The sequence below is a fragment of the Marmota flaviventris genome, chromosome 10 (genome assembly GCF_047511675.1).
Source record: "Marmota flaviventris isolate mMarFla1 chromosome 10, mMarFla1.hap1, whole genome shotgun sequence".
Lineage (NCBI taxonomy): Eukaryota > Metazoa > Chordata > Mammalia > Rodentia > Sciuridae > Marmota > Marmota flaviventris.
In genome coordinates, this window is record NC_092507.1 from 100,361,918 (window position 1) to 100,376,766 (window position 14,849).

The window sequence follows — 14,849 nt, forward strand, 5'->3', positions numbered from 1 at the left end:
CCAACTTGCAGCAAATCATACTAGGCAGCTGGCATGCCACTTCTCCCTTTTCCTCTCTTTCTGCTGGTATGGAAAATACAAGTGGTAGCTGGAAGTCAAACCTCTATTTCTGTCCCTAAGGTAAACCACAATAGCAACACAGACACTGGGGTCCCAGAGGTGGACCTCTTGACTTACCATTGGATTCCTATGCCAGAAAAGGACAGAAAAACTCATTAAACCACCGGTTCCTCATGATGAAGTGATGGACAGTGGTGACATCATGAAGAGACTTCTGCACCCTTCAAACATCTGCATTCTTTTTTTGTATGACATTTTAGCCAAGTATAATAGGTAAAAATTTGGCCCAAATAATCCTAGAAAGATTTTAAAGCAACTCATAACCCCTGGGAATAGGTTTTAAACAGTGTATTTGATCACTTTAAAAAATTTTAATGCTACTTCAACACATGGCTCTAACACCAAAAAAAGGGTGAGTTCAAAATTAGTACATCACCATATCCAATTTCTTCATTCTTGAGAACACAAAGAAAAATTCCAACTTATAAAGGAAAACACACTGCATTTAGTTAAACCCTAAAACCTTTCTCAGGTAAAGTGCAGTCAGGCGTATCTGTCCACCAGTTTAGGAGTGTCTTGTGTTAAAACTTTTAAAATGTTACTTGAATTATGACAATACAAAGTTTAAATTCTAAGTAAGCCAAACTATCATGGAGTCCTTGAACTTCAGGAAATGCAGATGGCTCAATAATCTTCAAACTGATAATCCCAAGATTTATACAGGTCGTCCATGACTGCAGAACCATCACTGCTCAGCTGCACTGAGTCTGAGATGAGTGACCTCATCCTCTCCTCAGTCACACGTAAGCGGTGCACTTTGGGATAAGCAAGGAGTCTTTGCAGGGGTACGAAAAACTTATCTCCTTCACAGAAGGGTTTTGGAGAATTCTCTATCCTGGCTTCTTCAGCCTCTGTGAAGACTGCTCCCAACAGTACTTGGGGCGGACCAGAAGAGTCAGTGTTGTCTGGGTCATTGCACAAGTCCTTCTGTTCTCGCAGCATTCGCTGCTGTCTCAATCTCAGCCGTTCCACTAGTATCAACACTTCCCCAACCAATACAAATTTGAGCATCTTCTCCTGCTGTAAACTCGGGTAGGAGGTCTTATAAACCTGAACAGAAGAAGACAGAATGTAGGAAAACTTTCCAAAGCCATCAGTAATTCTTGTCACATGAGAATTAATTATATATACATATGGGGTGTATGTCAAATCCTCATTGTAATGATTCAATTATAAAGGGAGTCAAACTAACTTACATACTGATATTAACTATCTTGTTTACTTTCAATTCTGATAATCAGCTGTCCCCTAGCCAGGTCTTACCAATTCATACTAACCCAATATTTCTACTTAGTATTACAAGGAAAAGGGTGAAAGAAAAAAAACAGTTCAAATTGGGCATGGTGGCACATGCCTAGAGTATCGGCCACTTGGGAAGCAAGAGGAGATTGAGGCCATGCTGGGCAGGACAAGACCCTGACTTTAAAAAAATAATTGAAAAAAAAAAAAAAAGAAAGGGTTCAGTTAAGGGGAAAAAATGTGTTTCTCTGGGAAGATCAACTATATTTCGTGTGCATGTGTGTGCTGGCAAGGGAACCCAGGGCTTTGCACAAGCAAGGCAAGCACTCCACCACTGAGCTACACAGCCCAGAGCCTGTTTTTGTTGTTTTGTGCAACACCAGGGTTACACCCAGGAACATTCTACCACTAAACTTCATTCCCAGCCTTTTTGTTTGATTTTGAGACAGTGTATCCCTAAGTTGCCTGGGCTGGCCTCAACCTTGCAGTTCTCCTATCTCAGCCTCCTAAATTGCTGGCATCACAGGCTTGTTATCACCATACATAGCTATTGGAAGCTCAGTTCTAATAGTCATTTCCTGACTGGAAAGAAGCTACTGCTGGCTTTCTCTTTACTGCTGATAATCCTGAGAGCTCACGAAGAAGGCTTTTGAAGTACTCTAACAAGACCCCAGCAGAAGATTGTTCTCTGTATTATACCTTGAGAAAGACCAAGAGGCCAGACAAGCCCAAAGGATGCCTTAGACTAACTCTACTAGCATTCGAGAGTCCTAAAGGACCTTCCTATGAGCCTCAAAATAAGTCATAAGGGCTGGGAATATAACTCCGTGATAAAGCACTCGCCTGGCATGTGCAAGGCTCTGGGTTCTATCCTCAGTACCAGGAAAAAATAAGATCATGTACACTTATCTTTACTTTGGGGACACTTACCAAAAACAAAAACAAAGTTCAACATCTTTTTGGGGGGGCTGGGAGTACTAGGGGTTGAACCCAGGGGTACTTTACCACTGAGCTACATCTCCAGCCCTGTTTATTTTGAGACAGGGTCTCACTAAGTTGCTGAGGTTGACCTCGAACTTGTATTAATGTACTTCTGCCCTGACAGCTACCTCACAAATACTCACAGTTTCATAAACATGTTGATCATGCTGCTCTGGAAAGCACAATTCTGTTACCTTCCCACTATTTTTCCGGAAGACACCTATCTGGGTACAATAGCCAACATGCTCAGCTCCAGCTGGTGGTTCCCCTACGCCAGTAAACTCCACAGAGTAATGATAACGATTTGCCACTTGTAAGGCCCTGAAATCAAAATAATAGAAATCATTTTACTAAACAAAGTTATTGCTAAATAATTAGATTATTGCTAAGTAAATTCTAGTTAATAGTTTTATAGATAAATATAATGAATCAAAATACTTTGTTACACATCCTCACAGTACCACACAATGCCACAAAAGGTTTGTTTGATTTCTATGACACAGGAGCAGCCAACATAGGGCTGGTTTCCAAGTTACCACAAAAATATGGACAAGCCAGAGGTGGGGTTGTGGCTCAGTGATACAGTGCTTGCCTAGCATGCATGAGGTACTATGATACATCCCCAGCACCACATAAAAAACAAATAAATAAAGGTATTGTGTCCATCTACAACTAAAAAAAAAAATTTTTTTAAATATGGAAAAGCCAAATGCAGTGGCACACGCCTATAATCCCAAAGGCTTGGGAGGCTGAGACAGGAGGATCACAAGTTCAAAGCCAGCCTCAGCAAGGTCCTAAGCAACTTAGTAAGACCTTGTCTCAAAATAAAAAATAAAAAGAGCTGGGGATATATCACAGTGGTTAAGCGTCCCTGGGTTCAATCCCTAGTACCAAAGAAAATAGAAACAATTTAGGTAAGAGAGAGCTATCAGGGTTTACTGCCTAGGACTTTAAAAACCGATTTAAAAAAACAACAGAAACCTTCTGAACTTACCAGGTCTGAAACTCCATTCTGTTCCACTCAAATTTATGATCAGCATCTCTTAGGGTCACCGTGGGAAACAGCGGGTTGAATTCAGAGTTTGGTGTGCTGATGACAATCATGGCTGGAGACAGGTACCCAAATACCACTTCGGGAAATCTAGCCAGATCATCTGAATCCAAATGTTCTATTCTAAAATGGTTAATGGGAAAGATAATTAAAGTAGCTTCACTGACAAATGTTTCCCAAATTGATTTAGTAAAAACAGTGACCATCTGGAAAATCAATTTCTCTATTCTTCAACTATGCAACAATGCTATGACACAAGAACAAAACAAGATTCACATATTCTAATCTTTCCCTACCCACAACTCTACCCATAGTGTTCCCTTAACCAAGGTCCTCTGCTGTGCTCTATGGGACTCTATCATACTCCTAAAAACATGTTATCTGAGTTTGTACCTTCCCCGTATAAATACACATCACTTCTTGGTAGTGCCAAAAATGGATACCCTGAGGCTGGGAGTGGCACTCAATGGTAGAGCATTTGTTTAGCACAAAGCCCTAAATCCAATCCCCAGCCCCTCCCCTCAAAAACAGCCTACCCCAAATCAAATGAAATAATAGATAAGCCCAGATTGAGGGATATTCTTCTACAAAATAATTCACATGTATTCTTCAGGAATAAAGGGCAGGGCCAGACCCAGTGGTGCACACCTGTAATCCCAGCAGCTCAGAAGGCTGAGGGAAGAGGATCACAAGTTCAAGGCCAGCCTCGGCAGTTTAGTGAGACCCTGTCTCAAAATAAAAAATAAAAAGGGCTAGGATGTGGCTCAGTGGTAAAGCGCCCCTGGGTTCCATCCTAGTACCAAAAAAAAAAAAAGAAGGCTAGTTACATATAACCCCATGTCTTAGAAATACAAACTGAGTGTTTACAAGAGCAAAGGGCTATGATGTGTAAAACCTACCCTTAATTAGTTCCATAAAAACTGGATAGGTGGGGAGAATACACAAGTACAATTGCAAACAAAAGGAGTAAAACATTCACAGGTGAATCTAGATAAAGGGTATGTGGGTATTCTTGGCACTCTATTTTTTGGGAACTTTTCTGCACTTTTAGAATTCCCAAGTAAAATGCCAAAGGAGAGTAAAAAGATATTCCCAACTGATGAACATTTTTCTTTACAAATATAAAGCCTAAATATGTAAAACACCAACCGGAAATGGTGGCACAAGTCCATAATCCCAAAAGCTCAGGAGGCTGAGGCAGGTGTATTACAAGTTTGAGGCCAGCCTGGGCAACTTAGTGAGACCCTGTCTCAAAATAATAAAAAGAACTGGGGCTGTAGCTCAGTGGCAAAGTGCCCCTGGGTTCAATTCCCAGTACTAAAAAAAGAAAACACCAAGAGCCTAGTTCTTTTTTTTCTTTTTTTTTTTTTTTTTTGATACTGAGGATTGAACTAAATGACATTCTACCACATCTCCAGCCTTATTTTTTTTTAAATTTTGGGATAGGATCTCATTAAGTTGTACAGGCTGACCTAGAACTTGTGATCTTCCTACCTCAACCTCTTAATTGGCTGAGATTACAGGCAAGCACCACCATACCTGGTTTTCATACTTCTTATTAAAAAAAAAAAAAAAAAAAACAATGAATTAACAGTTTATAACTTACAATTCAATGCATGTTATCAAGTCAAATCCAAGCAAACGAGAATCTCTCTCCACAACAGAGCCATGATACAAGATAACAGTCAAATCCAGATCTCGGGGCTTTACAAACTCCCCCAAATAGGGAGACAACTGATGCCTGCAAAAGAATTGTCACATAAGAAACGTTCTGAACACAATCCATTTAGAAACTCTTGGTCTGAGCCTATAGCTCAGTGGTAGAGTGCTTGCTCTGGGTTCCATTCCTAGCACCATATTTAAAAAAAAAAAAAAGTTCTCTTCAGAGAGAGAACTCAAATCCTTATTCTTCTACCTACATTAATCTAAGTTTGACTCAGTCCATTCTCCTGTCTTGATGTAGTAAACACTGGGTCATAGGGCAATTTGCTCTCATTTTGGGGAATTACTGGGCAATGAGAACAAGATTTTGGCTAGGCAGGATGGCACATACCTGTAATCCCTATGACCCAGAAGTCTAAGGCAGGAGAATGCCACGTTCAAGGCCAGCCTCAGCAACTTAGCAAGGCCCTATCTCAAAATAAAAAGGAGTTGGGATGTGGTTCAGTGGTAAAGCAACCTGGGTTCAATCACCAGTACCCCCCCCCCTAAAAAAAAGAGAATAAGATTTTGAAGGGCTGGGGATGTGGCTCAAGCAGTAGCGCGCTCGCCTGGCATGCGTGCGGCCCGGGTTCAATCCTCAGCACCACATACAAAGATGTTGTGTCCGCCGAAAACTAAAAAATAAATATTAAAAAATTCTCCCTCTTTAAAAAAAAAAAAAAGATTTTGAATATTTGATATTGTTCTCTTAATATTTTTGGTCTTCTGGTTCATTTTGGATCAGTGACTTTTCAGTTTTTTGTTCTTTAGAAGAAAAACATTCTCAAAATAATCTGTGAATATCTAACATAAATATAGGAAAAATGAAAAAGGAAATGGTAGCATAAAGGTGCCAAGTACAAGGAATGGCCTCATAACCCAACCTCAGAACTAAATCCAATCATGAGACACAGCCCTCTTTTCTAGAGGGAGGCAGGCAGACATTAATTCATTCATGAGAACAGAGCCCCCAGAACCTAAGTGAGTTCCACTCGGCCCCACTTCTTCATGGCTGTTTCACTTTAGCACCACCATATGAAACTCTGGGGGATGAACCATATTCAAATCTAACACTAAGTATTACCCATTTGACTGCAATTTTTCCTTATCGATATCTACTCCAACAAGCCGTTGAATACATGGGTAGATTTTTAGCAGCCTTAGGAGCTCTGTGTCACCACATCCCAGGTCTGCAACCTGTAGATGAGACAGAATGTTATTTCAAAGACATTTGTAACCAGAAAAAGTATGAAAAACAACAACAAAAAAAAAAAAAACGGAGTGGGGGATTGTGTGTCAGTAATAAAACCACAATGAAACTATTATGCAGGACCATTTTTTTTTTTTATAAAATAGTATTCACCAAGACAGGTATGGTGGCACATGCCTATTATTCCCACCAACTTAGGAGGCAGGAGGATCCTAAATTTGAGGCCAGCCTTAGCAACTTAGCAAGATCTTGTCTTAAAAAAAATAAAAAGGGATGGGGATGTAGCTCAGTGGTAAAGCACCCTTGGGTTCAATCCCTAGTACAGGGGTGAGGAGTAAAAGGGAAAGAATAACATTGACAAAAAAAAATAATAATAATTTGAATTTCATAAGCCTGTAGACAAATAAGTATTCCAGTTATTTGTTTTGTGGTGCTCTGGTTCAAACCCATGGCTCAATCATGCTAACTAAGCAAGTACTACTTCCACTGAGCCACAGCCCCTACCACAAATAAGTATTTGACTAATGAGAAAGGCAGAAAGATTAGATATATACTCAGTTTTCCCATTCAGAATCAGAACTTGGGAGTCAAATATTCTTAGTATCACACTTCAGCAGACTGAGCTCTCTAAAACTTGGTTTCATTCATTTCTGAATAGTTTATTTGAAATAACAATCACAAACCATATGATATCCCATAATGAACTCTTGAGTTGTTGACATTTCAGATGCTTCAATTGAATGCATGTGCCTACATGGCTACAAAGACATAAATAAAACCTGCACCTTTGTGCACATGTGCAGAAACAGCTATAGTGTAAGGAATCTTAACTGTTTTCAACATCAAGGGAAAAAAAAAAAAAAAAAAACCTTTCTTCAAGAAATTCACTTTACCATTAACTAGTCCACAGCCAGAGCATCAAACCCATTAGGATGGCTGCCGGAGTACGGCTGCAGCAGAATAATCAGGGGGGTGACGAATAACTTGTGTACGTTGATACAGCAGGAGTGGGAGCCGTTTATTGCAGGACAGGAGCAGTATTTATACATTCCACACAGCTTATCTAATTAGCATAAACTAGATACATCAGTCAACCAATAAGGAATCTCCACACTTAATGGCTAGCTTTTGTTACTTCTCAAACCACTCCCTCTGGCATTTTGCCAGGCACCATCCAGACTTGTTTACCAACTCTAACATTCCCCTGGCAAAATGCCAAGTGTTATTTTGACTTGTTTACAGATTCTAACAGATGGCAACAAGTATATGTTCTGAAATCATGACTTTCCCCTGAGGTTGATGAGCAGACCTATTATCATCCAATTTGTTACTTTTTTTTTTTTTTTTTTTTGAGTCAGAGTCTGGCTGTGTTGCCCAGCTGCCACTGAAATCCTGGACTCAAGCAATCCTCCTGTGTCAGCCTCCAGTGACTGGGGCTAAAGGCATACACCATCAAGGCTCACTTACTATTATCTAATTTAAAAGAACCACAGTACTTATGAACATAATATCAGTTTGCCTGATGTTCTAACTAAGCACTTTAGAAATATGGAAACAATTAGATCACTTTCAACTGCAAAAATCAAGATTTTTCACCCAGTGCAGTGGCGCATACCTGTAATCCCTGTGGCTTGGGAGGCTAAGGCAGGAGGATGGCAAATTCAAAGCCAGCCTTGGCAACTTAGCAAGACACTGTCTCAAAAAATAAAAAGGGCTGAGGATGTGGCTCAGTATTATGTTAAGTACCCCTGGGTTCAAACATCCCTAGTACCAAAAAAAAAAGGGGGGGGGGGCTGGGGATGTGGCTCAAGCAGCCCTGGTTCGATCCTCAGCACCACATACAAACAAAGATGTTGTGTCTGCCAAAAACTAAAAAATAAACATTAAAATTCTCTCTCTCTCCTCTCTCTAAAAAAAAAAAAAAAAAAAAAAAAAATCTTCCTATAATTCCTCCCCATAATCAACCTGGTTAGAGTAAATTTTCTTTATTTGTTTTTGCTATTTTTTTAAGGGATAGAACCCAGGGCATTATATGTGCTAGGCCAGCGCCCTACCACTGAGTCACACACACACCTTACTATCCTTTCTTACTACTAGTTACTTTCCTACTTTGTAACTTTCTTGACTCTTTCCTATAAAGAAAAAAAAAAAAAAAAAAACTTTTGCTTAACTCAGATACTGCATCTTCGAGTCAAGGTATTTTCCCCACTGCAAAAATCCTTCTGAAAAAGATCTCCTAGCAGGTGTGGTGATGCATATCTCTAATCCCAGATACTGGGGAAGCTGAGACAGGCTCAATATTTGAGGACAAACTGGGCAAATTAGTGAGACTTGCCTCAAAATAAATGAAAAGGGCTGAGGTTTAACTCAATGATAGAGTACCCCTGGGTGCAATCCCAGTACTGCAAGAGAAAAAAAAAGGGTGGGGGGATGTCTGGGCACAACTGTAATCTCAATTTTGGGGAGGCTGCAGCAGGAGAATCATTTAAGCACACAAGTTTAAAATAAGCCTGGGCAATGCAGCAACACCTTTCTCTTACAAAAATAAAAAATTAAATTTAAAAAGTCTTTCCTTACTAGTGTATTTGACAATATAATAGGACAGTCTTAATAGTTATATGTAGGCAAAAAGATACCTACCTTCTTGGGTTTATGTTGATCCACAAAATCTCTAACAAACTGGTATCGTTGTTTGTATAGTGGAGGTTTAAACTTAATTACTTTCTCAGGACAAACTTCTTCAAAATTACCATCAATCGCACTATTGCACTGAAAGTTTTTAAATAAAAAAGAAGAGTTCTTAATCATGCATGACTTCAGAAATTAAATCCAGGGAGAACTATCATTATGGAGAATACACGAGTCATCAAAGACCCCTGTCCTAACATCATTAGGCAACATCATATCTCCTCCACGGTTCCCCTCCTGCATTTTAGCAGGTGAGAATCAGGCTAGGTCCTTCCCCTAGCTTAGTTTCAGCTGAAGGGAGCATTACTAAATGATGCATTGAATAAAAACAATTAGAAGCCTCCTAAACAGAGGACCTTTATGGAGTCAACTGCCAAAGCCCGTGGTCTAATTAGAAGACTAGAAAATGTTTGTGAAGACTCTCCAGTAACCTCTCTCAGGTTCCTCAATGACTACTTCTCTACCAGACTTTGACCTTAGTCCCAGTTCAATCTTTAGCCTGCATAGCCCAGTTTTAGTAAGAATTCTGCTAAATCAGTTAAAAGAAAATCTCACCCACTGGATATCTAATCACCCTCACAATCAAGTTTTTTTTAAATATTTTGTTTTAGTTGGACACAATACCTTTATTTTTATGTGGTGCTGAGGATCAAACCCAGCACCCCACATGTGCTAGGCAAGCGCTCTACCGCTGAGCCATAACCCCAGCCCACAATCAAGTTCTTCATCCCTCATCCTTAATGTATATCTAAGACCCTGGTCTGCCCTCAGCAGGAATCCTTTCAAGTCTGTTTAGCAAGAACCCTGTCACCTACCCCATCCTGATGAATCCTCTTAATTTTCCACCCACTACCCTACTCTCTCACACTCTACTCCTTAGATACATATTTCCAGCTGCCTTTGCTGTACTTATTCATAGTTAAGCCCTGTCAGCAATGTGCAAGAGTCCTAAATAATCTTTTTCTTTAACAGACCCCAACGGGAAAAAAAACAGAATTTGTAAGATTAATCAGTGAAAGCTTTTACTGCTGTTCCTATATACCAATATCACAAAGCATTAGACAAAAAGGCTCTTAATATCTAGAGTAATACTGTCCAAATAAAATACAAGCAGGGCTGGGAACTTAGTTTGGTGGTAGGACTTCCCTAGCACATGTGAGACCTTGGTTCCATCCCCTGCACCACAACACAGGGACCACACATGCTAGCTAGCAAGAGCTCTACCAGTGAGCTACAGCCCTAGCCCCAAATACTCATTTTTTAAACTTAAAGATAAATTCAGTTCCTTCCTCAGTTGCACTATATATGATAAGTGTATATATGATACACTTGCCGTGTATCAGATATACAGATTGGACAACAGGAATCTAAAGCCTAAGTACTATAAGTGTGGTCTGTTCCCCCACACCGCCAAAAAGTGGCATGGAAACAATAAAAATGCAAATCCTTAGCAGGGCAAGGTTCCTCAAATCTGTAATCCAGCTACTCAGGAGGCCTTAGCAGAAGGATCAAAAGTTCAGAGCCAGTCTGGGCAATTTAGGAGACACTGTCTCAAAAGGAAAAGGATTGGGGGTGTAGCTTAGTGGAACAGTATTTGCTTTGGTGTGTGAAAGGCCCTGGATTCAATCCCCAGTACTATAAATAGTTAAAAAAAAAAAAAAAAAAAACCTTTCTTGGGCCTTATCTCAAATCTCCTCAAACAGAATCTGCTGTATAAAATCTACAGGTGATGGAGAAAGGACAGGTTGGTAAGAGGGAGGAGATTTTCAGAGCATTCAAGTGGCATCCCTTCCCCCCCACCCCTTACATCCTTTTCAGTCATCTTTATGGTAACTGTAAACAATGGCACTGGGGGGAGGAGGTGTCATTTAACGTGCAGATGGTATTTTTGTTTTTGCAGTACTGGGGATAAAACTCAGGGACATGCTAGGCAAGTGCTCTCCCACTGAACTACATCTCCAGCACATGCAGATGGTATTATGATGAAGTTAGAGGGTATCTAAGATAATCAGTCACTCTGGCGGCCATCTTAGGTCCAACCACTTTCAGGGTAGAAATTTAGCTACATCACCAAGGCAATGCGCGTTAGGGTGGGGAAATAGAAGTGAGATAGGGATTTAGGATAAAAAAAAGATACAGTGAATCTTAAAAGAAACCCCCAAGAGCCACTAAGATGCAGAAAGCATGGTTGTAAATCTTCAGTGGCATGCCTTTGAAAAATGAGGAAAATACACACACTCAGGTGCAAAACTGTGCAGCTGCACCTTCAGTCCAGCCCCTAAATACAGCCTTTGTCTGGCTTGTGCTGAAATTCTTTTCTACTTCATATGCCAAGAAACCCACTGGTCCTGAATTTCCCCTCCCTTCTGGAAACTCCTTGAACCCTTGTCTGGAGGCACCTCTTCTCCCATAACAAGGATATAACATACTCAAAATTGAACAGTGGTTAATTCCAGGGAGGAAGTAGAAAAGTGAATTTTTATTTATTTTATTATTATTATTTTTTTTTTTTATCAACAATTGAACCCAGGGGTACTTAACCACTGAGCCACATCTCCAGCCCTTTTTATTTTTTAGTTAGAGACAAAGTCTCACTAAGTTGCTGAGGCTGGCTTTGAATTCCTGATCCTCCTGCCTCAGCCTCTCAAGTCACTGGGATTACAGGCATATGCCACCACACCCAGGTTTATAATATTTATGAATTACTTTTGTATTTTAAAAAGGCCCGAATTTTAAAATGTTTATAGGAGGCCGGGATGGTGGCACAACCTGTAAACCTAGCTACTTGGGAGGCTGAGATAGAAGGATCACTTGAGCCCATAGCTACTATATTAAGATCTTAACCATTTAGGTGGGCTTCTCTTTAGAATACCAGGCAAAAGTGGGGAGATGAAATCCTTGGGAGAAGATTAGGGAGGAGAAACAACTTTGGTAAAAATTAAAGGTAGGAGTGGCAAAAGTAATTTAGCCAAGCCAAACCTGGTAGCACAAACCTATAATCCCAGCAATTCTGGGGCCTGAGGCCAGCTACAGCAATTTATTCAGGCCCTAAGCAATTGAGTGAGACCCTGTCTCAAATAAAAAGGGCTAGGGATATAGCTCAGTGGTAAAGCACCCCTGAGTTCAATCCCTAGTACCAAAACAAAACATCTCCAGGCAATCCATTCATTTACATTAGAGAGAGTGTTGGGTTTGTTTTCCTCCCCCACCCCTTTTTCCTCAATACAGGGAGCTTTATCACTGAGCTACATCCCTAGTCCTTTTTATTTTTCATCCTTAAACAGGGTAGCTAGCACCTCTGTGCCCAGCTGAGACAGTTTGTTTAAATAAGTACCAACTGATGACAAAAACACTTAACTTTATACCCACAACTGTAGAAAATTTCATCAATATATAGCCTTGTTTCAATTAAGACTCCTGGAAATGCTAGAGCCTAAATGTGATGGATTTTGCATGCAATTTCCTCACAGTACACCACTGTAATAACTCCCAAGAGAAATAGAGGCAGGCAAGAAGGGTGGCATTTACCTACCTGTTCATTCTCTTCTTCCATCTTGTTTCCAGATTTTGTTGAGAACAAATGCAGATATATATCATTAAAGCTCTGTATCTGAGAATCAGCAGCGATTCAACTGTAAATACAAAATATTTACTTTTATTTATTCATTTGTTTTTGAAGTACTGGGACTCTAACCCAAGGGTACTCTACCACTGAACTACATCCCTAGCCTTTTTTGTTTTGGTTTGGTTTTGGTTGTTTTTTGAGACGGACCTGGCTAAATTGCCAGTCCAGCCTGGAACTTGCGATTCCCTACCCTCTTGACTCAGCCTCCTGAGTGGCTGGGCTTACAGGTATGCTCCACGCCCCTAGCCAAAACACTTGTTTTTTTAGCCACCTATAGGAAACAGCTGGCCCAGATGTAAAGAGAGAGAGCTTTCTCCTCTATGTGTTGCTATGCAGCCCACAGAATTTACCCAAGAAATATCGTTTCAGACATTAGCAAACAAGTCAGGATATCTGAACTTCACAGTATCAGACTCAGCTAAGTACAATAATACCCATTCTCTCCTTTTCCTGCTATTTGTTTAATTTGATGCACACTGAAACAAACTCCTGAGTTCTGCCTCTGCCTATTTCCCTGCTAAGATTCTCAATCTCATTCAAATTGCTTTCAATAACTCTATCAAACATCGTTAAATGAAATTTCGAGAGGGAAAAAGTGCCCTTAGTAAGTCAAAAGATACTGCAACATCGATCCAATTCACTCCCGGACTTGAATTTAAATTTCTGGCTCTCCATAGCACTAGTCCCCATAAACTAGAACTTAGCCCGAAATTTAGGCACCATGTCAACAACTAGCTTTTAATAATTCCCTGACACGTATTACGAAACCCTGTTCATGCGAGCCTAGGCTCTATCTTGGTGGCACCTCAGTCCTAACATCTGTTACCTTTGAGAAGGAAGCACACCAAGCAGAAAAGCAAAGAGCAGAGGACGGAGCGGATTAAGCAGAGCAGCAGCCGTATTTAACTCCAGGCCCCGCCCCCGACGCCCGCGCACGCGCAGCCTCGCTACGTGACGTTACCCGCCTGCGGCCACACCTGCGCACCTCATACCTGCGCCGCGCATCGAAGTTTTGCGCTCTCGGCGTCGGTACTGGTTCTTAGCGTCGGCCCCGGCATGCGAAGCCCCACAGTGCGCCTGCCCCATCCCTCCTTGCTCCTCACTCCCAGGCGTCGGTTTGGGGTTTTTTAACGGCCGCAGTGGCGCATGCCCCGAAGCTATTTTCAAGGTCCTCACCCGAACCCTGCCGGGCACTACGACCTCCACCCCGCCGCATCCCGAGATCGCGCAGCTGTGATCCGCCTTCGCCGGGTCCCGTGACTGATGGATGGAGAGGGCGCTGCGCGGAGCTCGTCCTCAGGCCGGGAGTAAGGGTGGCTGTTGCGTCCGTGGCATTCCCGGTCCGAGGTTCCCAGTGCGCCCCAAAGACCTGAAAACGGTCCTGGCCAATGGAAAGCGGCTACCGGAGCAGCCGGGCTCAGCGCGAGCCTGCCGGCGTCCAGTGTCTGAAAGAGCCGCCGCTCTGATCCCATAACATTTATTTGCAGGAGGGACTTAAGCGACTGCTAGGCTGGTAAAGTTGGTCTGAAAACACCTGAACTCAGAAAAATGTTCTTTCAATTCCCAGCTCGACTCCTGCCCACCCACCCCAACTTCACATACACACAGATTGTGGAAAGAATATCTGGTCTCTCAGAAAACTTTAATAGTTTTCTCCTTTCTCTCAGAGACTCAACACTTATATAAATAAGTACAGCACTTACCTGTTGGTGATTAAAGAGGGTGGGGGAAGGGGGCGACGGTGTCTTTGAAAGAAATCTTACTCCTATTTTAGAAATCAAAAGTTGGTGTTTACTATTCAATTAATAGCCTATTCGTATACCATAATGGGCCAGGGATGTAGCTCAGTGGTAGAGGGCTTGCATAGTATATTTACATACCATAAAAGACATTGAAACTGTATTTTCTAACACAGGCATGTAATGCCTACTGTATGCAAAAAAAAAAAAAAAAAATTCTAGCAGTTTTGGGGTAGCACAAAGATGGATTACACAAATCTTGGCTTTGGTAATTTGGAGTCTAGTCTTATGGACAAAAATAGTGTATAACTCAAAAACAAAAAAAGTGTAACTCAAGGTAAGCTTCACAGATGCAGTGATGATGTTACATCACAGTTTGAGAGATTCCTGTTGGCCTAGGGAAATGCAGTTGAAATACTCTTTGTTAAAGGAACAATTCCTTACTACAGGATTTTTGTTGTTGTTGTTTTATTTACTGGTACTAGGGATTTAACC

General features: G+C 41.1%; 1 protein-coding gene across 6 annotated transcripts; it reads right to left on the reverse strand.

Moving 5' to 3' along the window:
- Positions 1-393: 393 nt before the first annotated feature.
- Henmt1 (HEN methyltransferase 1) lies at positions 394-13,532 on the reverse strand. 6 transcript variants are annotated; one of them, XM_027922023.2, is made up of 8 exons: positions 13,442-13,532; positions 12,523-12,622; positions 8,943-9,071; positions 6,177-6,289; positions 4,998-5,132; positions 3,335-3,514; positions 2,535-2,661; positions 394-1,170 (listed from the first exon to the last, which is right to left on the reverse strand). In XM_027922023.2, the coding sequence occupies exons 2-8, from the start codon at positions 12,541-12,543 to the stop codon at positions 745-747; spliced, it is 1,131 nt and encodes a 376-aa protein (XP_027777824.1). In that variant the 5' UTR covers positions 12,544-12,622; positions 13,442-13,532; the 3' UTR covers positions 394-744. The 6 variants fall into 6 exon arrangements, with proteins under 6 accessions (XP_027777824.1, XP_027777823.1, XP_071474870.1 ...); XM_027922022.2 differs by having other exon boundaries at positions 2,484-2,661; XM_071618769.1 differs by lacking the exon at positions 8,943-9,071 and having other exon boundaries at positions 2,484-2,661.
- Between the last annotated feature and the right edge of the window lie 1,317 nt (positions 13,533-14,849).